Source organism: Mchenga conophoros, linkage group LG7, assembly GCF_057382185.1.
Source record: "Mchenga conophoros isolate Kocher_MC1m ecotype Shallow Benthic linkage group LG7, M_conophoros_male_GT1.1, whole genome shotgun sequence".
Classification (NCBI taxonomy): Eukaryota; Metazoa; Chordata; class Actinopteri; order Cichliformes; family Cichlidae; genus Mchenga; species Mchenga conophoros.
In genome coordinates this window covers 44,912,497-44,939,516 of record NC_140532.1, presented here as the reverse complement: position 1 = coordinate 44,939,516, position 27,020 = coordinate 44,912,497, and the positions used below count along the sequence as shown (strand labels likewise).

Here is a 27,020-nt window from a genome sequence, read left to right as displayed (position 1 = left end):
TATAAACTTGCGCATCTGCGTAAGACAATTACAGCCTGATTAGGTTTCTGCAGCAACATATAAAGTGAAACAAGAGATCTATAGCAAGAACTTAATCTTCAAAGTCTGATTTTAAGTATTATGTATGAATTTACCATCACATGAATGAATTAAATCATGGTGTGACTGGAAAAATTGCTTCGATTTACATTGTGTAAAATATCACCACTAGATGTGCGGTCATCTGAGATCTGTTTTCTTACCCCTCCCATTTCAAGTGCATAATCGTAGCTATGGTGGTTGCTGTTAGTGTAGGATATCAATCTTCTGTTTACCTCAGCTATCAGTATGTGTCAGTGTTTATTTACTCTGGAGGAGACTGTCAAACTTAGTTAAAAGAGTCCAAAACAAGTCGAAGAGTTAATAAGACTCTGACAAATTCTTGTCTGCTTGCTGAGGATATCCTGAACTTTTCTTATGGTAAGCGCTGCTGTTTTTCCTGCCCTTAGCCTCTGTTAGCTGCTGTTAGTCAGCAAAATTGGTATGGCCCAGATCTGGCCCACACAATGTGCTTACACATGGCCCGCATACCGCAAAGAATGACAGCCCTTTGGTGGCCCAGATCTGGTTTGCCAATGGTGGGCCATACATGGGCCAGCACAAGGCCAGTTGCAGACACACTGGTGGTCCTTTGCTGGCCCATGTGTGGATTATCTCTGGCAAACCTGGTCTGGGCCACCAAAGGGCCGTCATTCTTTGCAGTATGTGGGCCACGTGTAAGTTGTGTGCAGCCACGGGCCAGTTGCAGACACACATGACAAAACTCTGTTTAGACAGTGAATGGACTGATTCTTATATAGTGTTTTTCAACTCTACCAGATTACTCAAAGTGCTCTATACAACATGCCACAGTCACCCAATCACACACTTTCTCTTAACTGAGTGCTTTCTAACTACATTCACACTCACACTCTTGACATGCAGACTGGATAAGCCAGGGATCAAACCACTAACCTTCCAATCAATAGGTGACCTGCTCTACGCCTGAGCTACGGCCACCCACTGGCAAAGATGAGTAAACCCTCACTAGGTTTTGGATATAGTGTAAACTCACAAACCCGTCAAACCTGCATTTGAAACGTTGGCTACCATAGCAGTATAGGATTGCAACATGGCATTTGGGTCTTCTAACTAAAATAGGAAAATAGGAACATAAATAGTGCGTCGTGTGTCGGTGCCATGATTTCAGTTCAGGACATGAGGGTTAACTTGAGTAGGAAAAGGATGATATTTTCTCCAGATGTGCATCACGTTTTCTTTTTCCTTCGCGTTTTCGCTTCTTTGGTGAAGGGGAACCCTTGTCAGATGATAAAAGACAGGTATGATGCTTCATATCTTGAGTTTGAATTACAGTTTGCCACTAAATCACATAACCAGAGTAGTTGGAATGTATTGATGACTACTGCCATTAGACAGCTATCTCTACAGATGCACATGCAAGCGATCCTTTCAATCATCAACCTGGTAATTAAAACTGTACCTATTATAGAAGGGACAAACAGAAGCTACAAAACATTTAGTATGCTACAAAAAAGCAGCAGCAAACGCAACATATGTTCAGCACTAAGTTGCAATGATGATCCTCCTTCTTTTTTTCAAATTTATTCATGTAGTGGACTTCACTTGTACTAACCCCTTGTACTAAACTTGACAAACATGCACGCAAACAACAGAATGTACCATTCCAAACATGTTGGAACAGACAAAGTTTGTTCTGAGTGAAAACCCTAAGGGCTTTGTCCTTGCCAGAGCATCTCTCAACCCCCATCTTCTATCCCAACATCCTTCATCCTTCTGATGAAACCCTGGGGAAGGTTCAATTTTAGGGACTAAACTCCAGCTTTGCCCCTAAAGACTGTCTCTCTCCCTTTGCTCTGTTTTGCTTGGTTTAGGCCAATTTACTGCTTGCAGTTATACTATTACCACTGTCAAGCCACCATATTCCCACAAGAGCGAGAGAATATTCCCACAGTACAGTCCTGATGTGCAGCTTACACCAACACTGAAACCTATTAAAACAACACTGAGGAGGACCTCTACGAGCTTTGCCAACAGGCCTTATTGACAAGTTAAGACCATTAACTTTATTCGCTTGTTGACACTGTTTTGCCGCGATGCCCCATCATCAGTCAGTCTTGAGTGCTTTGGATGAATCCCAGTCAGACCTGAATCATGAAGCTGGAGGCAGATCTGGGAAACAGCGACCACAGTTCAGTCCACACACAGACAGTGGCCAAAAAAACTCTGTCTCCTCTCTGTCCAAAGCTGTCAATGTGACTGTGGCACTCCTGTCCGTGATTGATGACCGTGGCTCTGCATATTTCTGAAGCTGACACGTGCTGCCTCTATTGGCCGGGAGTCCTCTCTGTTCTATTTTGTTTACATTATTCGTCTTATTTCTCTGACCAGCCCAGCTGTCGAGTGCATATGGAAGGGTTTTTTTTTTTCCATGCCCTCAGTTGTCCAGGTATGTGTAACGAAATCTTGAGTTCTGTTTTGAAAACCCTGGGAGTTCCAGTCGTTTTCACATTTGAGGTTTTTCTTTAAGCTCCCCCACCTCCGCCTTCCCTCTCACCCACTTGTACTCCCATAGAATTGTCCACCCAAAGCTTCTAACTGCTTAATTTGTAGCACTTCCAAAAAGTAAAACAAACATAGGTTTTAAAAAAAAAACAGTGGGCACCACCCAGCATCTTGACCACTTTATGTAATGAAGTAAAAAGGCCTGTGTGTGTGCCTACATTATTAGCGTTTTTAAAATCGGGCATTTTCAGCTTACCTTTTACGTTGGCATCAGAGAGAAAAAAGTTACTGACTTTCCAATTTCTTCATGTTTTATTCTCAAAACATGAGCTTTCGGTTTGATCCTATGAAAAAATGACCAATCATGTAGGTGGTTGTTTAAAACACATAACTGTTGCACTTGTTTCATGATACAGTCTTGCAGGTTAGTCACTCAAACTTAACTAGTTATTTCATCTTTTGCATAACCCTAAACTGAAGCAGCTGATGCTGAAATCAGACAAAGATCAGGTATAAATGTTAGGTTCTTTAAACAGAAAAAAAGTTAATCGAGTTAACAAAATCAGACCCACATACGAGTGTGTGGATCCAACATGCTTTCAGACCGCACAAAATGTCCCAGATTGCACATTTTCAATGCTTTACAAACAGATGCAAAGTATCTTGCCTATGAGTGAATTTGACAGCAAGAAAGAAACTAACCATGAATTCCTTATACGTCTACATGCATACAGTAACAAGGTCAGTAAAAAGGTTGAAGCAGTAGAGTACAGAAACCAAGTAACCGTCTCCTGATCCTTAAAATGTGATCTGTGCATTGTGGCACAGCAACATTGGTGCGTGCAGCTCCACATGTGTCACCACACAGAATAAATTAACAGCTGTAACTTCTCTTAAACACCTGCAATAACAATCCAGCGTGTAGCAGGTTAGCTAGCTTCTCTGCTCTCCCTCTCTTTCTTTGCATTGTCATTCGATCCAGCCTCTGCCCTACGTAAAATTCTCAGAGCTACAGAAGAGGTTTGGAAAGCAAAGCAGAGAGGCCGGTCTCTTCTGAGTCTGGATACAACCGTAAGTAAAGATGAAAGAATAATGAAAGATTGATGTGGCCAAAATGTGTTTCCCTTGGACGTTAATTTAGAAAGCAGGACATACTCTCCACTGAGTCTGTATCAAGTCTTTTTTTAGACCACAGTTGGAACTGAAATACACACAGAGTTGCCAGTGAGGCTGGGTGGCTAAAATAAATATGCTGATATTACTAAGCAGTCACATTTAAAACAACGAGTCTTCCAAAGGCGTCGCTTTAGTTGTTTCCCATATCGTCACTTGAGGGCAGACCCAACGCAACTTGAACTAATTTATTTAGAGGAGCCTGGAGCTTTTCTTTCACTGATGTCATCAGTCATCTTTGCCGCAAATACAGAAAACAAGTAACTTAATCGCAATTGCAAACACCACTACCTGGGTGAGTCAAATTAGGCTGAATGCCAGCGAGTAGCTGTAAAAGGTTTAACGGTTAAAATTTCAAGATTTCCAGAGTAACGTGATACACGATAAACTTCCACACAGAACAAATAATCTCTTCTGGAAAACAGATCACAAAAAAAAAAAGAAAAAAGTTGGGAAAGCCTTGAAAACCATATCAGCTCAACACAAATGCAAACAGTTTTAACAAAGGACAACAGGTGTCATTGAAGTGTAACTGTCCACCAGAGACATATTCAGCAAACGAGGCTTGGCAGCTTGTACCTGCTCTCATGCAACATACAGTAACTTGACTCACCTTTTGTTTGCTGCAGTAGTTTATTTAATCTGAGGTTATAGTGCTTTTCATGAAGTGTTGACACGAGTTTGTCACCTGTTACCTCTTTTGGCTCATTCCCTAATCTCACGACTAATCCCAAACCCTGTCAGGGAATCCACCGTGTGTCGTGTCTGACAATGTATGTGTGTGCTTGTTTCCAAATAAAGCAGAGCGAGCAGCTGGGATCCAAACATCACAACAGAAGCTGACGACATGGTGAAGTGAACAATTAATCTCCAAACGCTGTGAACGCGACTGACAAATGCGGAACACTTTATCTTGGCAGGATCTTCTCGTGCGGTTCAAGGTAATGCTATTTTTAATCATCGGCACACAGAGCGCTTCATTCTTCACCGTATGTTCCAGGATGAGACTGGGTCTTTAATTAACAGATTAGCATTGATATGAGATGTCATTCTGAATACAGACTCACCTGATCTGATCTATGCAAACTCAGCTTCTTCTGCTGAAGTATCCTCCTCTTCTATCCCCTGGCTTTAAAATGCAAATCTCTGATGTCAGCACATTTCCTCGCAGACTGCCTCACAGGTATGACTCTGAATACCCTCTGCCCTCTCCCAAACCTGCTGGAAAACAAAAGACACACACAAAACCCATTTTGCAATCTGTCATCAAGGGCTGGGAAGCAGGAAAAATACGCACGAGACAGAAATTGATTTCATGTGTTTCTCCATCTCCTCTCGCAGTCTGACTGGCACTCACTGTCGCTTCCTATTAATCAGACGCGGTGCAGAAAAAGGTCGACAGCAGAGCAGACATGCTGAGGACCGTAGAACAAAGCTTTTCAGATTAGTATGTTGAAAGATCAAACTGTCAAATGAGATCAGGGTGACATGTTTTGAACGAGGTGAAAGGCAGAGCCCGCTCTTTATACACATATAAGGAAATATGAACTTCTCAGGAAAAGAAGGCAAGCGCCATGAAACATATTTCAGAGACCTTGAGACAATATTGTATGAGCAAAATTACAGTGAGCCACAGCTGGGTGCTGAAGTGAAACAGCGAAGTTCCCTCACGATGGAAACAGGTGACTCGTACTGTGTTTCTGGGTGGTCTCGGCTGACCTGTATTTTCTTAATAAACCAGTAAGTTAGGGTGTAATTATAGGCTGTCGAGCTGCCAGCGTGTCAGACTTGTATGTGTGGGTGAAAGTGCTGACAGTGTCATATCAGCTGTGTGAACTTACATGTGAACCATATACACACAAAAATGGAGAAAATATTTGCATAACTGTAATTTTTTTGTTTTAGTATCATCTTTTTTTCCACCCACGCAGACTCACACAGCTGTCTTTTATTTGCCAGGATCCAGCAGCAAATGGTGATACATTGTGAACTTTAACACACAGATTCTTGACATTCTTTATGGGTGTGAGTTACTCTCCAACTCAAACTGGCGTTTGGCTTCAGGACGCTTTTCTTTCCGGACAGCAGGTCACTGTCGCAGAAGGAGTTCAAGCAATCCTTTCCCACATATACAGGCTATTATTGACCTCTCTACATGCAGGAAGTCCATTTTTCACAGTCTTGCACAGGTTCAGCTCCCTGACTGAACACCACTTGAAACAAGGACTCCAGGTTTGGAGCTGCATCAGCATATTTTGCTGTGTATGACGGGTCTTGCAGTGGCACGCTCAATGTTGCTTAATGTAAAAGGAATGCTAATTAAACGATGCAACAAGCCAACTCAGGGCTGAAACCAAGATGCAAAGATATAAAAATGTATTCATGAGCTACTATATGTTTATATTGCTGAAATGCACTATGCAAGTAGGCTGAAATATTTTTTATGCAGGAAAATATGTAGAAGTATCAATCACAAGATGACCTTCCATAATGCCACTGAGCTCTCAGACCGCATCCATCCTGAAAGAGTATTACATGTTTTTATACACTCACCGGACACTTTATTAGGTACACCTCCCTTTTGTCTTGAGAACTGCTAAAATTCTTTGCATCATAGATTCAAGATGTTGCTGGAAACATTCATCAGAGATTTTGGTCCATATTGACATGACAGAATCACACAGTTGCTGCAGATTTGTTAGTTGCACGTGCAAGACGTGAATCTCCTGTTCCATCCAAAAGGCACTCTATTAGATTGAGATCTGGTGACGATGGAGAGATTTGAGTACAGTGAAGTCATTGTCGTGTTCAAGAAACCAGTTTGAGATGATTTGAGCTTGATGACATGGCACATTATCCTGCTGGAAGCATCCATCAGAAGATGAGTACACTGTGGTAATAAAAGGATGGGCATGGTCAGCATCTGCTCAAGTAAATTGTGGGTTTTATATTGTTCTCAGTTGGTACTGAGGGCACCACCTCAGTGAGTGACACCCAGAGTGGTTTCTGCTGCTGTAGCCCAACTGCTTAAAGGTTTGATGTTTTGTGCATTCAGAGATGATCTTCTGCAAACCTTGGTTGTAACGAGTGGTTATTTCAACTCTTGCTATCCTATCAGCTTGCTCCAGTTTGAACATTCTCCTCTTACCTGTGGCATGAACAAGGTACTTTTGCACAGAGAACTGACACTCACTATTTTCTTTTTTGTGGAACATTCTCTGTAAACCCTAGTGATGGGAAAATCCCACTAGATCTGCAGTTTCTGAAACACTTAGACCAGCCAGTCTGGCACTAACAGCCATGCATGGTCAAACTCGCTTAAATCACCTTTCTTCCCCATTCTGATGCTCAGCTTGCAGGTTGCCTTGACCTGCAGCTCAGTGCATTTAAGCACACACACAGTGCCTAAATGCACTGAACAAAGTGCGTAGAGAACAAACTGTTATCTATTAACGAACAGTTGAACAGGTGTACCTAACAAAGCGGCTGCTGAATGTAAAGCGGATAAAGATAAATCATACTGGGAGGTAAAAATTGTACTTCACAGTTAAAAAGGAATGTGGAAAAGGGGTCCTCTTGTCTCATCAGTCAGACCATGGCTATCTTCACACCTTCATTTTTACTAACCACCTGTAAGGTTTTGTGACTGTGTCTTTCACAGTTGTGATACAGACAAACAACTGCCAAAGAACTCAGACTACAGCTGTGGCTACAGCAGGTTACACAAAGACAGAATCAAAGGGTGAAAATAACATGACATACACTTGTTTGAATTGGATTTGATGAATTCTTCTGGTATTCATTTATACTTACATTTGGCATTTTTGGATTTCTGTGTCTATTTCCTTGTTTCAGCATCGTCTTAACGTTACCATAATTAAATTTCTTTCTTTTTTTTTTGTTTGTCTTATTTTTATGAGAAGGTACATTCATAAATACAGTGCTCTAGTAATTTACTCAGGTGTGTTTCTGAGAGTGTCTAAAATTTACTACACTATATCAGATGTTGATCTTCATTTCAGTTAGACAGGTCAGTAGAGGGAGTCTGAGCCTGACCCAAAACTTGAGTGGAGAAAACAGGATTCTATTATAGTCAGAGCGGTTTATTTTACATAGCCTATCAACAGGCCGAGCAGAAAGTCAATTAGCCTGCCACTTTGGAGGCTAACTGCACACACACACACACACACACACACACACACACACACACACACACGAGCTTTGTCAAATACTACCTCTAACTCCAGGAAAACAGCCTATCGTGATCAATACAGCTTTTAGTTTTGGATTACATTTTCTTCACAATATTATCGGTGTGGAGCTTCAAGTGAGACCACTCAACTTTACATTTGTGAGTTCCCATTTAACAAAAGAGCTCGGTTTTACAGTCAGTCATGTGCATATAAACAGATACTATGTCATTCCATTTATAAGAAATGTTCTCAGGCACATGGATAGAGAGTGCATGAGAGTGTGACTCACCATCCAAACCCAGGGCATCAGAAAGCATCCTGTCACCGTGCCCAGCCAGAGCTTCAGCACTTGTCCTTCTCTGGAAGAAATAAAAGTGGAAATACTGGAAGAAGCTCATATGTCTGTCATAAAACTGCAGACTAAATTTCAAACTCAGGTCAGCTCTTTTTTTTTTTAATACAATCCTATTTTTCTCCAGTAATATGAACTTACAGGCAACCTCCCATCCTCTTCATTAGTCTTTCATCAGCAACCCTACATAAAACGATGAGTGGGTCATTTGTACTTATGTGTTTGTGAATTAGCATTAATTGTCAAAGTCCCAGGGGAATCTAAGCTAACTGAAACAAGATCGACTATTTCAGATTGGAACATGTAACCTGTGCTTCCAGGTTAATTATATCCAGAGAGGAGTAATAGGAAAAATCTACAAATGGTAATGACGACAGAAACTTATCATTTAAAATAAAGAATTTAACTAAGGCAGGATAAGATTTCTGAGAGAAAAGCTTCCCAGGTGCCACCTATGTTAAATACTGTTCCTGTTTCAAAGAGAAGCTTAGTACGGAGATTTTAGGATGGGAAGACAGACAATAGCGGACAAAATATGAGTGAATGAATGGCAGATGGAAAAGCCATACCTGTGGAAAATTCTTGATGTGAGATGCTCTTCCTTCAGGGAGTGCACACAGAGGAGAAGAAGCTAAAAGAAATGATGAAAACATATAAAGTCCTGGCAGCTGGAAAAGGCATTGAGCAAAGCCTGTCTGTAACTGGATCTCTGAAAGTTTGTATCTCGATATACTCCATTTGTCTCTGTGCTCATGTTACATGAGTGTGAGGTGATGAGCTAAAGTCTTCATTATTGCTTTTCTTCTGCAGTCCTGACAAAACTTTATAGGTAAAAACTTCTCCCTCCTCCCACATATTCGGTCATTACCTGTGCGGTCCTCAAATACTGCTCCTATTAAGCTTGTTAATATGCGGCAGTGATCTCTGCCTGGATTGGCTGTCCTTGCTTCCTGTAATTATAAGGGAGGAAACTTGAGGTGAAAGGTCGCAGCTTGCTAAGTTTAGCCCTGTGGACAAATCCAGACATAGGCCAGTATCTAACCACAGTGATTAGGAGTGTTTGTGCATTTATGTGCACCACACACGTAAATATGATGCTATTTGATTTAAAATTCTGATTTGTCTAAAGCCACATATCCATCACTTGTGATTCCTCATCATTGCTACACATTTCCACCCGTGAAGGTTTCAATCAACCAGATGAAGAAATCTATTGGTTAATTACTCTTAGTCAACACTGCAGTCCATACAGAGCTCTGTGGGAACTCCATCTGACATTTTTCACAGACAGGGCAGCCCTCATGCTGCTGCATAACAGGCCTAACAAGTAGAATATACACACACTGTGTTAGTCATCAGTGCCAGAGAGTCCACCACACTGAAACACTTGTAGCAGGAGTCTGCGGTAGACCACAAAGGGCTGCCTTGCCAGCCACCCTCACTTGACATGCCATCATGCCTAAGGACAGGCGTGACTCCTGCCAGGGGCAGAGCCAGGGCAAGAACCGGGTGGTGGGCGGTGGTTTGATCACTCTCTGTGAGTTTAATATTACCAATAAACACTCACTCTGTTGTGCCTCAAAGAGCCTCTCTGTCTTGTAGAGAGTTAGAGGGGCTGCTGTGTTCCAAGACTACACCACAGGCCTGAATGAGGTGTATTGCTCCCACCGGGCTCAGAGATAGTCGTGTAAACATGAGACGATGTCATAGACAGTTTACTTTGTGTCATCCGTTCAGTGGTCAAGTATTTCCATCAACCCTATGCCACTGAACTCTCACAGAGAGAACAGCCCCCCACATACAAGCTCCTGAATAATCAGGCCCCATCATGTCTTAAAGACCTCATGGTACCATATCATCCCAACACAGCACTTCACTCTCAGATTTGCTGGCTTAATTGTGGTTCATGGTATATTTAAAATTAGAATGGGAGGCACAGCCTTCAGGTTTCAGGGCCCTTTTCTCTGGAACCAGCTCTTAGTTTGGATTCAGGAGACAGCCACTCTCATTACTCTACTCTCAAGGCTAGGCTTAAAACTTTCCTTTTTAATAAAGCTTATAGTTAGGGCTGGATCAAGTGCCCCTGAATCATCCTTTAGTTATGCTGCAATAGGTATAGGCTTCTGGGGGATTCCCATGAGTATTTCTTCTTTACTCATTAGGTCTTTATACACCACTCTGCATTTAATCATTAGTGATTATTTATCTCTGACTCTCTTCCACAGCTCGTCATTTGTCCTGTCTTCCTCCCCTCAGCTACAGATGGACGCCCCTCCCTGAGCCTAGTTCTGCCTGAGGTTTCTTCCTGTTGAAAGGGAGTTTTTTCTTCCCACTGTCGCCAAGTGCTTGCTCATAGCTGGTTATCTGATTGAAGGGTCTTTACATTACAATATCAAGCACCTTGAGGCAACTGTCGTTGTGATTTCGTGGCATATAAGTAAAATTGCATTGAACTGTTAATACCTTCAATCTACCTCTAGTCATAGAGGCAGTGTAAATCTACGTATTTTATTCCCCTTGCATTATCTACATCCCAGCTGATCAATAAGTACAACAGTGGCAAATCAAATCAGTCACAGTGATTACATTATTACATAGACTTTGATTATATCATATGATCTTTATCAGCTGATGGAGTTGACCCAATTTGATTTTGATATGTAATCAGTTTAATAAGTCAGATTAAGCACCAATAATATATTATAAGTGAACTACTGGGCTAACCTTATCTGGTGATGAAGATGACCGTCATAATCAATGCAATGAAAACAACTTTGAATATCTTTCGCAAAATTGGCCAAATTGTCGAATTTAACAGGGGAGACCTTGATAACAACTTTACTCAGTGGATTAAAACAGCTGTCTCTTATCATAACGCAACTCCGAGGCCATTGTCCATCTGATCAGGCATCAAAGATGTACCGCCGCGATCAATTTAAGCATCATCAGCACCGTCACAGACTCCACCAATAACGCTGTCCGGCGTCGCGCAGATCGCCCGCAGCTGCTGCCACTAAATAACCCCCCTCGTAGGGAGCCAAATAAGCATTTCGGCTGAATTCATTTGAACAGCAGCACGGAAAACAAATCACGGACCCCTCCGGGTTTCACTGACGAAAGTCTGGACATCCACTGCACGAGTACTTTCCAGTGCAGCTGAAACTGCGCTCCCACAGAGACAACAAAAGTATACTTACCGTCTCTTCTTAAAGCTGCACAATAAAATCCCAGCCGGTCCTGATTTCAGATCTACTCTGGGCTCTTATTTGTGCCCATGCGCCTCTACGTCTGGAGTTTTCCAAGTGTAGGCTACCGATAGTTTTTGGAGGCTGCTTAAATCTCGTGTCCCACAGCTCCCACCTCTGACGTCTTGGAGAATGGCAATAACCTGAGCTCCTGCAGTTATTTGAATATCACTGGATATGTTTTCAGTTATTCCTGAATCTCTCACACTTTTTAGCCTATAGCAGTTACAAGACAGAAGACCAAGTATAGTTTCTTTAATTCTTATACAGACATTTGTAAGCTACTTAAATTTCTTACTGAAGTTTAAGTGCATGGTGCCCGTCTGCCTGCCTCTTAAGCTTCCCCTCATAATAATAGTTATAGCAGACACATATCAAGCAGTGATACATCACACACTCGTCTCAATGCTTTCTGTCCATCTAACGTCTCATAAACAGAGCATAAACAACAACAGTTTTGATCTAGCGTCCGGTGCAAAAGAATTGAATAACATGGTTTTGAAATGATGCATGGCAGCCAATGTTGGACTGTTTTATTTCAATGAATGCATAGAAAGTATGCAAAACAAACAAACCAAAACCTGACAGCAGAACTCCACTTTTGAAAATATATTTTAAAATTGTTTTTTGGTAACCTGAAAATCCCACAAAACTGTGATTGAATGGTTTAGCACAAAATAGGAAAAATAAAATGCGTTTTAATGCCAGGAGCTGGTTCAATACCACTGGAAGCATGCTCATTCAAACATTTAACTACTGAAGTATAGACTTTACAACATGAACAGAAACAGCTGGATGTCCCCACTTTATTCACTTGACATTAGGAAGTCTTTTCAAAATACTCCTGGATGCATCAATAATAAAATGAACGCACAATATATAAATTGCACATTTTAATAGGTTACTGCCTGGTTTTTTCATTTCACTGTGATAACTAAACAGCACATCATTTAAAGATTTTACTAAAAAATTACTATTAATAATATTTCCCATTGTTTTGCCAGACTGAGTGATCCCTGTCTAAAATATACTTTGTTTTTATAATTATTTAAAGTTAAATAAGCTTAATTTTTAAACCCTGTAAACTAATTTTTTCTCATCTTCAGCACACCACCACCACCACACGGGTATTAAAAATGCATCGGTGTAGATACGGAACTGACAAAGAAGTCAACAGTGCACTGAATTTACTCTTGCATATTCTATTAAAAGTTATGTGACATAACTAATGATAATAGCTAATACCAATACTAGAGCACAGAATGAAGCTTACAGTGGAATCGCTGACCAAATATTATTATTATTAAAGAATGCCAGTAATCCAGTTTATTTATTTATTTTTGTTTAAATCAAGAACATATTTAACATTTGCTTGAAATATAACTTGCTGCAAACTGATGCCCCCTCTCTCTCTTATGTATATTCACAGAAGGTCAGCTCAGATGTTGACGGTGTGGGCGTGTTTCTTGCACAAAGGTTTGTCTTTCTTGGAGAAGAATGCCTGACCCTCCAGGTTAGTAGAGCACACCTGTAGAGAGAAACAAACATGATATAGTTGGTTTACTTAATGCGACATTGGCAGTATTTACTTATGTGGATTTCCAGCTCTTGTTGCACAGAGAATTAATCTCCTGAACATACCGTGCACACAAAACAGGTGTCGTGCCAGGTGAATCCTAGAGCCTCCAAGAACTTGTCCCCTGCCTCAATGGGGAAGTCGCAGCCATGACAGTTGGTCCCAAACAGGTTGTAGTAGTCTGAGTGAACAGCAAATGTTAGTCTGTTTGAACGAGACATTGTCTTTATTTTCTTTACAAAACATCGCTTAACCTTTTTCACAGTATGGCTGTCCGTCCTCCATGTGAAACGTGTTGCCTCTGATTGGGAGGTGGCAGGCCGAGCAGACGAAACAGGACACGTGCCAGGTCTGTTTCAGGGCATTCATGATCTCCTGTGGAGAAAAGATATCAAATTAAACACTTTTGAATCATTTTTGTATTTATCACGACAAAATGAATTAAAATAAAGTGACTATTTCAGTGTTAGCAGATGGATAGCAGCTCCTGCTATGAACACATGATTGTACACAGTTAACAATATTAAGGAAAGTTAGCTACAGCTTACATATGTATATGTGCTACAATCATATTACAGCTCTTTTTTTGAATATATGTCAACACACAGTATGTGCTGTATATTTTTAAATGTGCAATCACACACACTTCAGTGGATTTGATCAGTGTTTGCTTCATTTCCTGGAATAGAGTGGAGGGTAATATGAGTTTCTAGTTAAAGCGGACAAAGACACTTTAACCCACCCCCAGAATCTTCTGCTGGCAGCGGGCGCAGGTGGGAGCAAAGAACTGCTCATAGCACTGCACACAGTACACCTTGTTCCCCTCCTCTACAAATCCATGGTCTGCCAGGGAGGAGCGGCAGTGAGCGCAGTTGAACTCCTCAGGGTGCCATGCCATACCCATGGCCACAAGGAATGGTCCCCTGGTGGGATTGAGCACAGATCATAAACATAAGCAAAGCACCACTTGAGGAGTTTTACATAAACATTCTGCATAATAAGCTGTAGGCTGTACAGACCTTTAGACTTATTTAAATGTAAATGTAGCTGATGAAGAATGTTTTACTGTTCCAAAGCTCCTTTGCCGAATGCAGTTTTTCTGACGTACCTGATGATATTGTTGCACTTGCAGCACATTGGGGTCCGCGTACCAGCTGGGATGTGCTCAGCACGCTGTACCAGAGAGTTGAGGTCCTCAGGATGTGGCCGCGGGGTGGGGCGGTCTGGTCCTTTTGGAGCAGGATTGGTGATTTTGCCAAATGAAGGAAGTGCTCCACCCTTAGGAAAACCTAAATGAGAAAAAGCTATGGGTCAGATGACTGAAGAAAACGAAAAGAAAAAAGATAAAGTCCTGGTTTATGTTTCAAAATGAAAGTGAACAAACAACTAGTAGTTACTAGATGCAGTTAACAGAAAAGAAGAGGTTAGGGGTGTGTGTGGTCGGATGAGGAATGGGAATTTTTTAATGACTTCAGTGCCTGAACCATGACAGATCAGGCTTGGACAGAGCCACCCAACTGTGATTTTCCTACTGAGGCAAACAAATTCCAAGACACCTGGAAAAACAGAACGGTTTTTAACAGAAACTGATTCTTACTGGAAGAGATTTTTAGGTCTTTAAACACAAAGGACAGTGAGACTTTTAAAGCTGGGGAAAATATTTTCCCGTGTAGCAAATGCTATTTTCCTTTTAGGCAGCAGCTCTTTCACCTCAGTCTGTTTTTGTGGCTGTGATTTTATCTCTGCCCTCCTCACAGCTTTAGAAAACAGGCATAGAAAAGCTTTTAATCCAAACACAATGAAAAATGATTCTGATGTGATGATGATGATGTGCAGAAATTTAAATTGTGAAAATGATAAATTTAACTTATAAACACTGTAAATCTGAATGATGCATGGCACATTCCACATACTCGGCCCCCTTTCACAGATATGTGCTTGTTTACTTGAACTCAGGCACTTGTTAATCTGATAAATAACAGTCAACAAAGACCTCACTGTGTCGCCTCCTGCTCTCTCTCCCTCTGAGGAACCTTTCAGCAGATGTTTTTAAAGGCTTCCAGGGAAATACTTTTGGATGCACAGTGCATCTGTTCATGTGCGACAGCATGCTTTTATCATACAGCTGGATTGATAATAATGATCACAGGCTGATTCCTTTCAACAAAAAGAAAATTTGCATTACTTCCTAAAGTTTTCATGCCAGGGTTTTCTGTATTTAAAGAGCAGAATAAAACCTCTAAAACCTATAAAACATCACTTTCACAATCTATTTGGCTAAGGGGATCTTAGGAAAAGCCAATAATCTAAGCACATTAACTGAATAACTCTGGCTGTTATGGATCTCATAATCTTAAATAGCTTGGTGTCAGATAAGATGAATGGGTGCTGCCATCTGTAGGCTAGAAGCAACAACTACATCACGTGATCTATGTTCAAGGCAGAAGCAGAACCGTGTAAGTGGCTGTAAACAACAGAAGTAGGAAGAGAAAGGGGAGGATTTCTGTACAGGATGTTACTCTACCTGATGGAGCTCCAGGCTGATAGGGGGCTTTGTTCTGGGCTGCAGGATTTTTAAATGAGGAAGCAGGGACAACCTTGCCATTTGTGGGTGCCACTGCAGGTTTGGAGTATGTTTTCGCTGCAGGTGAGGTGTGCACAGTGGGATTGGTTTTCTCAACAGACTCACTAAAAACAGATATACATATGTCATAATTCAGCAACACACAAACACACGCACGCATGTGTGCACGGTAATTTCTCCATGACTTCAGAGGACATTACATTGACTTTTTGATGCAGTATAAACCCATAACTACTACTTGTTTGGCCCTAACCTATAGTTAGACCTGAACCATGTTTTCACCTTAAGCTTTAATGACTAGCAGTATGATGAGTCACTGGCTCACATTTGCATAATCAACCGTCTTCTTTGACCTGAAAATGAATGTGTGTACGGAACCATTTTAACCACGTCTACCTTGATGTAAGAAAACTTGCAACCGTTGGAGAGACAGTGACAGACGGCAAGGGATCCCAGTTAGCGATCACTCGGCAGACCAGCTTTGCTCCAACAGGTTAACAATTTGTACATCTGGATTATTTTTCAGCCAGATCACATTGAATCTTATCAAACAACTAGGTCTATGTGTTACAACAGACTTGAGGTTTTATGTTTATCTGTAGTTTTGATCATAATCCAATGTGTTTTCTCTGTCTTATGCTGTCTGTAATGTGTTAGCTACTTCCAAATGATTGAGTGTGAGCAGCATAAGTTTTGTCATTTTACTGGTTTGGAGCATTTAGCATTTGTGTTGTGCTTAAACTAATGCCCTACAAGGTGCAGAATTGTGGAGTTTTTATTACATGACTGGAAATTTTAATTTAAATTCTTCATGTACAGAAAATTCTTTCACATCACACACATTCAAAAACTGGAAATTTCTTACTGGCAAAGTGCCTTTTTCCATCACAGAAGAATAAAAGAAGAAAAGAGTGGAAAAAGATCAAGAGCAATACAGAAAGAAGTTTATTGAGGTAAAATCATACAAGGTGGACAAATATCACTTAGGTTAGTATAGAAAATACAAGAAAAAGACACAGAAAATGCTCAGAATGATACGGAATAAGATTAAGAGTGGAGGCTCAGATATGAACAACTCACTACAGAAACGCATACTATACACTACAGAATCGTGCTGTGCTTCATGTTCAGTCAAACACATGTACTTCCATGCATGAATCATTTACATATTTAAATTACATGTCACCAGAAAAAAATATACTTTAAAACTATTTTTGCAACATAGTGTGTTTTCGTGTTACTTTAGAATTGGACATTTTAAAAGAGTTTGCCAAATGAAAGGTGCAACTATGCTGCTGCGCAAAGGCCAACAATGTAAATTTAATCAAAAATCAAAATTAAATAAAGCATTAAGCAAAACAAACCCTTTTCTACTACACATTTAGCACTCGTGCTGAAACGCCATGATGCCAGTCTCTCAGCTTGTTGTACTTGTGTCCTATAACTTCTGGGTCCAACTTGTTCAATCTGATTTGCCCCGCGAGAAAGGATTAAAGAAAAGAAGAGAACAAGGAAAGGTTGAAAGGTTAAGTTAAGTAAAGATAACACATGCAAGCAAGGAAGCAAAGGCATGAATTAAGGAAGTATAGAAAACCTACTCTTTATAAACTTTTATTAATTAAACAAAGCAGATGTGTAATAGTCACTTCTCCCTTAAGAAAAGTTCTCTGAATTAAATGTCACTAACAGAAGGAGAGCAAGAATCTCTTCTTGGCAGAGGTGCTTTTACCCACGTACCATTTAACAACCCACAACGCGCAGAGTGAATGACACACTGGTTGGTTGGGGTTCTGGTACAGCGGGCAGACTGTGTTTACTGCGGATTAACTCAACTTCAACATGAGAAAAGCCGTAGAAATCACGGCCTACGCTAAGCCAGTGGCTGTCTCCACTCACCCATCTTCCCCCCCAAGAGCTTTGAAACTGGCTTCTCCAAATTAAGAATAATTCGAGCGTTAAGATCAGGAAATCAGTGCTTTACTTTAAATCACAGGCTCGTCCGTATGCTTATACAATTATTCTGAGGGCCAATTCTGAATCCAAAACCTCTGTGATCAAGAACTTCTTATAACAGTACAACTGCCAAAGCAGATGCATTTCTTCCTGCAAAAGTACTCAAAACGCAGACACTCAGACAGTGAGAAAAATGAAACCAGACAGAGAGGGGGGGGGGGGGGGGGGGGGGGACCCTCAAACATACACCAAATAAGATTACAGTACTTACTTCTTTCCACTGTTGTCTGGGGTTTGTTCTGCAACAGAAAATAACCAAAAACACCAATGAAAATGAAGCTGAATGTGGATTAAATAGTCAGTGAACATATATGAAGACACATGCTTTTATAATTTAGGGGCTGTGGACATAAAGTTTATCAGCTTCTGAAGGAAGGCAAGGCCAGGTTTTACGCTCAGCTTTCTAAAGGTTGTAGCTTTACCTCTACTCGAACCTATTTTAGGCTCATTTTGTGATAAGACTTCCTGAACTATTCTCCAGTTGCTCAGCTGCAGACACACCACACACAACAAATCACATGTGTTTCACACCAGTCTGGTAAGTGTGCCTGACAAAATTAGAGGGAAAAGACATCTGATCTTACTTCACTGAAGTGAGCCACTGTAAATGTCATCATGCATCTGAAGTGATCCACAAACACTACCCTTAGAGCTGGAGGAAAAGCCCAAACCACAGCCTGCTCATGTAACATCAAATGTCACTTACAGTCAAAACTGTAATATGAAATAATAAATCAATCATATGGTGATGAAAGCTTTTTTCTATTATTTGAGGAAGCTGCAAAATCACTATAATCTACACCAGCAATAGAAGTCAGAGTATAAAAATGCTGTTATTTGAAATATTATACTAGAAGTTAGCTTGAAAGAAAGTATAAATATACTATATAATATAAATATAATACAATTAATTAAATTGCAATTACAAGCAGTGGTTTAGAAACTGGAATTTAACACTGAACTGATCCTTACAGTATTTCCTGGTTCCTAAAATAATGTCCGGCTAGTTTCAGCATTTTATTTTGGTACACACCGTTCTCAGTGCCAGTCATCTGGGCCAGGATACGGAAGGAGCGTGACTGGGAGGTGCCTGTTCGTGGGTGCCAGTCCTCTGTGTCCTCAATCAGACGCTTCTTGCTGGCATCACTTAGTGGGGATGAATGATTCTCAGGCTGCACAGCGGCTTTCCTTTATAATTAAACAAATAAGAAGAAATCATATTAAGGACGTGGTAAACTTTTGTGCTTTAAACATGCATCAAGGAGGATAATCTCTGCCCGACATAACACAAATAATGAATTTAGTACAAGTTCGAATATTTAACACAGTCAAACCATTTTAAATGCACACTTGAGGTGTAACACTCTTGCCATCACGGCAACCAACACACACGCTGTGCACACATGTGCAAAAAGCTCAGTACTGAGTCAGTATCAATAGAAGGTGCAGCTTGTAGATGCAGGTTTCACACTGTGACCTAAAAGCTATTCGATTTTTACCTCCGAGGTCTAGCTGGAGGTGAAGTTCTGCAGGCGAGCAATGAGAATGTACAGAGGAGAAAAGGAACAAGGACAGAAATGATCTGAAAGTTAAAGCACTGCCCAGATTTTTCTACATTTCACTATTGGAGTAAAAGTCAGCCAGTGAATAAAATCTATGAAACGTCCTTAAAAACTCTGCTTAATGTCTAATGCTTGATGACACGAGTTAAGAGAAGCCAAAAACAGTTTAATTCAACACACGGGCTGCATGTTAACAGCAGGGAGTGACTGAGAAACGACAATGACCACAATTCACCACAAGATGGGAGTGATGTGCTCTCGAATTAAGGGCTCGTCTTTTCCACCCAAACTAATTTTACCGCACTCTGGAATACAATAAGTGTAGTGTTCGAGTACTGGTCTAAGCTTTGGGTCGATTGAATGTCAAAAGCCCAAGTTTATGTAAGCTGCTCCACTATGTGTTTGTTTCAAGAGAGAGGAGACACGGTGCGATCAAAAAGCGCACAAAACAGGCTATTCTCAACCAAAACACAATACACTGGCTGTGATTTGATTGGCCTTGAATAAACACAGTAGCAGATGGAGCCAGACAGATGCAGAGCTGAGTGACTTAAGAGGCCCAGTGTGATGACAGGCCAGACTTCACTGGGTGTAAACACGGTATTAACCAGCACAGAGCCTGATGCTACTAAAAAAATAATAATTAACAGTATGAAGTGACCTCCTGGCTGGGTGTCGTGTGGGGGTTAGAATCAGAGATTGGTTATTTACAGGGTTTCACAGTTCCTTGGACCTTGAAATAAGCAAGTATGGTAATTTAATGAATAGAAACATAAGGTTTGTGAGGATTAGGTCAAAGAGGTGCAAGCAGCATGCCTTCGGTAATCATAAAGTAGAGAGATGTAAAGGCTATAATCACATTCCACATGGTTAGAAAGCTACTTTATCATTCACTGCACTAACTTGGTATCTGTCTCTTCTTCCTCCTGTGGGTAAAGAAAGGGTATATGGAAAATAATTGAAGCCCATAAGGAACATAAATAGACCAGTCGGAAAGAACAAGTATAGTTCAAAACACCCTTCTGAGAGAATGTGCATTGAGGAAACCACAGAAACCACAACAAGAAGACATGCAGGTTAACACACACACACACACACACACACACACACACACACACACACACACACCTTCTAGAGGCCAACAGTCCAAGATTGCAGGCAAAGAAAAGACTGACGAGATGGTAAAGAAAGCAGTTTTACATGTAAAGGATTTTGTACTTCAGTATCATGGCCCTCAATGTGTGTTATTTTCCATAGTTTATATACTAAAAAATAAATTCACCAATGTATGCACTCTGGTAACATAAATCACATCGCTATGACATATTTTTTCACTTGACAGAAAAAAATAATGAGTGGTAAACGTAGATCAGGCTACTGTAGCCCGGCTACTGATCCAAAAACCTGCTGATGAAGACCAATCCAGCCAAACTGCTTCCTCTGTGGTCTTTAGAAGTACATAGCTGCAAGGATTTAAGCTAATTAAAAACAAATGTTGATGCAAGTACTGCAGTTTAGATAGAGTATCTGTTCGACAGCTGTAAAGTGTAAACGAGCTCCCGCTGCCAGTGAGGTAAGAGCGGAAAATCAGATTAAGATATTTCATATTCATTCAAGGCAATATTTTAGGAAATTTGAGACACTACGATGTCTGTGGTTTACTGAAGCACATATTGTGTTTATATTTGTAAATAATAGTTTCCACCTTTAGTTCCTTTTAGATTGATAAATGGTACATACCCATTAACATGCTCTGACACTCCCTGGCTCTCCAAAAGACCTCGCCTCTGTCCGACAGCCACCTCACAAGCATTGGCATTGGAGTAAAGGTTAATAGGTGTGTTATAGACAGAGGGCTGTGGGACGTTAGGATGGGAGGAGGTGGTTGTCATTCTGGCAGGAGAGGAGGAGTTGGATGAGGAGGAAGAGGTGGATGAGGACGTGAAGGTGGAGCGACCAGGGCTGGGTTTGGGAACTGAACTGGCTGGAGCAGAGTCTGTGGCAGCTTGGCTCGACCTGAGCGGAAACGGAGGTTGCGGCAGTTGGGAAGGGGCAGCTGGTGTAAAAGCAGATGACTCAGAGGGTATAGAAGCGACTTTAGGAGCAGCCGGTGAGGAGGAAGCCCCACTGCTGCTGCCGCCAAATGGACGAGCGGTCTTGTTGTATGCAGGAGTGGCCTGACTTATTGGCTTGGTGTATGTGGTGCTTGGGGAAGGGTGAGTGATTGGAACGGGCTTAATGATTTCTTGAGGTTCATCCTGCATGAAAGTGAAGACAAACAACATGCACAAACAAGTTCACAACAAAACATCCCATGCATGTACTCTGAAACAGCATTCCCAACAGCACAGCACAACATGTAAATAAACTGTTTTCACACACTTTGTTTGTGTCATATAGGTTAAAAATGGTGCTCTGGGCCATTGGACATGCCAAACCAAAACTGTGGATCAACATAATCTCAGAAGGGCACAGCGAGGATGCTTACTTGCATGTAAACCTATACTATTTCATAAATAAATAGAGATGAAAATAGCTTAAGCTAATCTATTTTATATAGCAAATATTTTCCTTCAAACCTTGGGTACTCCATCTTTAGAAGGGGCAGCAGAGGGCCTGAAAAGACAGAAAGAAGATTATTTAATCAGTGCTCATTAAACATCTTTTCAGCATCATTTTGCAATTGACTTGGTTTCACTAGACCTACTAAATGTGTAATAGAAAAACATGGTTCAAGTCGGGGCTTAATTTGTTTGTGGACAATTAATAGGTTTCATTATGAGCTGCCGAACACCGGTCTTATGTTTCACGTCTCTGTCTTTTTCCAAAGGCCCTATTCTCAGACCTGTTCTTAGGATTAGAGAGGATTTCCTAAGAATTTCTGGAGAAGGTGTAAAAGCATAATCAATATCAATTTCAACAAAGGCCACGGTGGGAAAAGAGAATCACTTCAAAGGACAGACATATGCACTTTATCCACATGCTTCAATTTAATGCAAAATGCACATCCGGTATAGACATCTCATGTACAACTCTCAACCATAAAGTTCACTAAAAATAGCGCGATTTACAAGCATGAATATGACCGCTACTGAATATTTACAAGCTGAATATGACCCTCCAAGGTGCTCAGGAACTTTTACTCGTGCACCATAGAGAGCATCCTGGCGGGAAACATCTTAACCTGGTTCGGGAACAGCACCATACAGGACAGACGAGCTCTACAGAGGGTTGTGCGGTCAGCTGAGCGCACCATCCGCTCCGAGCTCCCTGACCTGCACTCAATCTACAGCAGGCGGTGCTGGACCAAGGCCAGGAAGATCGTGAAGGACCTCAGCCATCCCAACAACAGACTGTTCTCTCTGCTGAGGTCAGGAAAGCGATTCCGCTCCCTGAAGACCAACACAGAGAGACCGAGGAGGAGCTTCTTCCCGCAGGCGATACGGTCTCTCAATCACACCACCCCACAGTACTGACCCACACATACAGTTCTTACACACACACACACACACACACACACACACACACACACACACTGGACATTCTGGACTTTGTTTTCACTTCATCACTTAAATCACTTTAAGCATATTTGCACTGCACAAGACATAATGTGGATTGCACAACACTGGACATTATATTCTTCATTTCCGGTTAATACTTGTACAGCTGCTGTTATTGTGTATATATTTATTTATATTTCTTCATACATTCTTATATAGTTCTACAGTATATTGTGTATTTTGTTGTACAGTTATTTTATTTTCAACTTTAATTTATGTATTTTATCTTATTCTTTCCCAGTTAAATTTACCCTTCATTCTAATTTGTGTTGTACAGTTATTTCATTTTTAACCTTAATTTATATTTTATTCCTTCCTAGTTAAATTTACCCTTTTTAATTTTTCATATTTATTTCCTATCTTATTCATAGCCTTTTCCTTTTTTGTTTTCTTTAGGTCACGAGCAGTTGTCCAAGCATTTCACTGCATATCGTACTGTGTATGACTGTGTACGTGACAAATAAAATTTGAATTTGATTACTGCTAAACCCTAATTTAGAGTTTCTCTATGTAGAGCCTATTATGCAGCCTACGCACGTGGCTGACGCCAGTGCAAACATTTATCCCTCTAACAGACTGTGTTGATGTGGTGTGTTGTTACATTTCTAAGGAAGTGCACATCAGATTACGTCATGTTTCAGCACACGGTTTGAGAACAGTTTGCGGTTACATGTGTGAACTCACTGTAATTTAAAGCATGTTTTCTTCTGCAGCCTGCTGTTGAAGTGTGGGATAGATTTGATTTGTACTTATGACCAAAGCAGCTGCCATAATTTTAGCTGCTGTGGGAGAAGAGAGTAATCTCTTTTTCTCAAGATGTTTAGGAAAACATTGAAATCTGCATCATGTATGTACAAATATCATAACCAGCACAGTTCTTAGCGTCAAACAAAACTAACCAATTGTAAGCCCTTGTTAGGTAAATTTAAGGCTTTTAAAAGTGGACCCTACTAAGCTCTTTTCTTTACGCATATACATTTTTAGAGTCTACATCAATAACCTTGCATGTTTTACAATTCACAATAGTCTTTACCGATCTTATGCTGAGCCTTGCTGCAGCCCTTCAGCTCATTCTCTGTCTGAAAGAAACTGTTTTATGCATCTTTCTATTACTTTCTTGTGATTGGCTGTCCCTCATAAACCAGAGATGTACGGCTGCGATCATCATATGAGGGATATATGCTCTCACTGACATCATACAAAGACTCTTAGAGCAGTCTAAAGTGATTACTTGTACATATCCTTCTTAATTTCATAATTTGATGCTTGGCTATCTTGAGCCACCACCACTGTAACAGCATATATAAATAATGACAAGCACAAAACACGCTTAGTGATCTCTTAAGATTCAAATACAGACAGAGGCATTCGTTAACAATGTGTCCTATATTTGGTCTGAACATGAAGACAATGTGCCTCTTATGCCTCATTAAGATAAAACAAAAAAGACAGACAGTGAGTCAGCAAGGCTGGTTCCGGACCAGGAGCTATGGTATGTCCTCTGGCTCGCTTCCTTTCGCTGCCATCCCTTATAAGGAAAATAGTCAACAAATTCACGCATTTCCTTTCTGACTGTGCTGAAGTGCAATAACTGAGCCAAAACCAGGTTATTAAAGAGCCCCACCCTTCAACCAGATGTTGATGTCATCTGTGCCCTTACTTGCATTGACGGTTTTCCACTTAACAGTTAATATACAGTATGCTTATTTTCCAGTGTACTATTCCATTGCACCATTAGGCTATAGTTGCTTATGAAGGAAACACCACACTGTGCCAAGGAAAACAGCAAAAGGTCTAAAGATCAAACAGCACAGTCCATGAAAAACAGAAACCAGCCTAAAATGAGGCAGCATGTATCCGATATCAGTGTCGCAGACTGGGGCAGCTGGGCGGATTCACTCTGTCAGCCTTTTCCCAGAGCAAACTGAACAAACACTTGACAGGGTGGTCCCGTGAACATCTGGTCCGCTCAGCCCCTCTGCTATCCTAGCTGGACCTGCTTTTGTTCTCCTACGACAAAGAGACAGACACTGCGTAACACAACGGGCCCACAAGTGTGTATTTAAGGTTCAAAGTCCAGCTGTATGTGTTGGTTAAGCTCAGTTTAACTAGATATTCAGACCTAAGAGTGTCAAGGGTATCGTGACAACTATCTGTGTTCTACTTTTCATTATGAAGCTGGTTTCTGTTGAGAAGTATTCTCTCATTATAATTTATGGAAACTAACTATTATTTTATATATTATATAAGATTACTGGACTGTTTTCCTTCTGTATCAAAGCACCACTACTTGTATTACTGTATATACTCATGAAGACATAGTTCCACCTTTAGTATTTGTCTAATCGTGTGTCACAGGCAAAGATTTACGTGTTATGTGCACAAAATTCTAGATTATGCACCAAATGAAATGATGAATAATAAATATTACATCTGGTTGACTTCTAAATTAGACACCAAAAAGATTTCTTCAGAGGAAAAAAAGCAGAGCATGGTTTTCATCAACATAGAGTTCTCAGTGTGCCCACTCTGTCACACACCAACACACCCACAGATCCAGAACACGAGAATGAGGAGGCAACAGGAGGAATCAGCCTGAGGGCAAAGCAATGTGACGTATTTCCACTCTGCCTGCGTCTCTTTGAGGGCCAAGAGAAACAGTCTGGCATATGGCATTTGACTGAATGATGGAGAGACACAGCTTTCTCAACACAGACATGTGCCTTACCAGCCTGCAGACCCGCATACCCACTTTTTGATGGAGAGGAAAAACTGCTCACATAGGAGTGGCCGTTAATTTTCCCCATACGCGTTTCACATGCATTTTCTGATGTTGGAAAGAATCTATAGCAACATCTGTCTGATTAAAGCTCAGATATGACACATGGGAAGATAGGGCTGAGGATAATTCATGCATACAAAAGGTTACATTATTCCAAAACCTCTGCTGAACGAAGTCTGCCCTGTTATGTTTAACTTGTGCAAAACTGTTGGAACTTTGTAGCTGATGTGGAAATCACAATGTGTTTTGTCAGACATGGAAGAAAGAAGATGAACAAAAACAAAAAGTGAAAGAAAACAACTAAGTTCAACAGATATGAGACATTAGGGGATGTGGTGGAAAAAACATTTTTTTTGTATTTGTGTTTTTATGCAGCCAGCTTATCCGGTCAATGGCAAAACTCGGCATGTGTTTGGCACAATGCTTTTCCTGTCTGTCCATGCGCCCTCCCCCTTCATATTTCAATATGAATGCGCATCTCTGAAGAGGAAATAGTGAATGTTACAACAGATAAGAGTGGGGACGGAGGTTTAAATAGGTGACACACACACACATGCTGCTCACTGAGGTAAAGCTTATCAGCATGTAACTAGTCAGTTGCGTGGATACTAACTAACATAGTAATCTCCTGTCTCTGCACGTCCGGTGTGTGTATATTTGCCGAGCCAGAACCCTGCGCTCTTGTCCATATCAGCTGTCACGTGTGTTAGATTGATAGAGGACATTCATACCATTCGCACGTGCATCACTCTGAATATTACAGCTCCTCCACACGTGAAAGTGATACTCACTGATCGCGTGCGCTTGTCTTGGCAAGAAAATTGCAATATGCAAAAAAAGTGAACTACAGCATCATAACAAGATATTCAGATTTCAGTTTGATTATATTCAGCAAACCCAAGTCACATCCAGACCAGGTTGATTTATGCTGGAAAATGAATTTTCCTTAAGGATGAATCACTGAACCCACAACAGAATAAACAGATTCTAGTTAATGTATTTTTTGAAAGCAGTGTCCAAGCAATTTAATAAACCCTCATCCTTTCTTACGTTTCTTCCAACCACCACACCACATCTGACTAAGCCAGCAGTAAGTGAGGGCTTTGGACTGCATTGGATTGTTCTGTATCTCCCTGTGATATAAACAGCGTAAGACAGGTTGGGTGTACATTGGCTATATATAGATGTGTCTGCAGACAGACTCCAGAGCAGCCTAGCAGGTGACTACTGTTTAGCTAAAAACACAGCTAAAGCACAGGCTGCAGATACAAATCTAATGATAGCAAAAGTGATGCCAAATTCATAGGATTCTGGTTAGAAGAGGATATTTTTGCAATTTTCTACTTTCTCCCTCCCATTTATTGGTTTCTTTTGACTTTTTGAAAACAATCAAAAGCACAATGATCGGTTCTTCTGGG

The 27,020-nt window shown here is 40.8% G+C and overlaps 2 protein-coding genes across 4 annotated transcripts in view; both read right to left on the bottom strand.

Annotated features, from left to right (window-relative positions):
• bmpr1bb (bone morphogenetic protein receptor, type IBb) overlaps window positions 1–11,558 on the bottom strand; it is a 56,364-nt gene extending 44,806 nt beyond the window's left edge. Inside the window, exons 1-5 of the mRNA XM_085279617.1 lie at window positions 11,478–11,558; window positions 9,149–9,230; window positions 8,850–8,911; window positions 8,218–8,287; window positions 4,803–4,956 (exon numbers count right to left, since the gene is read on the bottom strand). The gene's annotated coding sequence lies outside the window, so the exon portion shown is untranslated. The remainder of the gene's footprint in view (window positions 1–4,802; window positions 4,957–8,217; window positions 8,288–8,849; window positions 8,912–9,148; window positions 9,231–11,477) is intronic.
• A 485-nt stretch (window positions 11,559–12,043) lies between these two features.
• Window positions 12,044–27,020, bottom strand: part of pdlim5b (PDZ and LIM domain 5b) — a 34,063-nt gene continuing 19,086 nt past the window's right edge. Inside the window, exons 4-14 of one of the 3 annotated variants that reach the window (XM_085279605.1) lie at window positions 21,840–21,876; window positions 20,164–20,186; window positions 19,198–19,224; window positions 18,732–18,886; window positions 17,910–17,937; window positions 15,626–15,789; window positions 14,210–14,390; window positions 13,844–14,024; window positions 13,356–13,476; window positions 13,167–13,282; window positions 12,044–13,053 (exon numbers count right to left, since the gene is read on the bottom strand). In XM_085279605.1, the coding sequence (XP_085135731.1) occupies window positions 12,964–13,053; window positions 13,167–13,282; window positions 13,356–13,476; window positions 13,844–14,024; window positions 14,210–14,390; window positions 15,626–15,789; window positions 17,910–17,937; window positions 18,732–18,886; window positions 19,198–19,224; window positions 20,164–20,186; window positions 21,840–21,876 (1,123 nt within the window). In that variant the 3' untranslated portion in view covers window positions 12,044–12,963. Of the gene's footprint in view, window positions 13,054–13,166; window positions 13,283–13,355; window positions 13,477–13,843; window positions 14,025–14,209; window positions 14,391–15,625; window positions 15,790–17,909; window positions 17,938–18,731; window positions 18,887–19,197; window positions 19,225–20,163; window positions 20,187–21,000; window positions 21,519–21,839; window positions 21,877–27,020 lie in introns of all 3 variants that reach the window. The other 2 variants (XM_085279604.1, XM_085279606.1) reach the window with 2 other exon arrangements.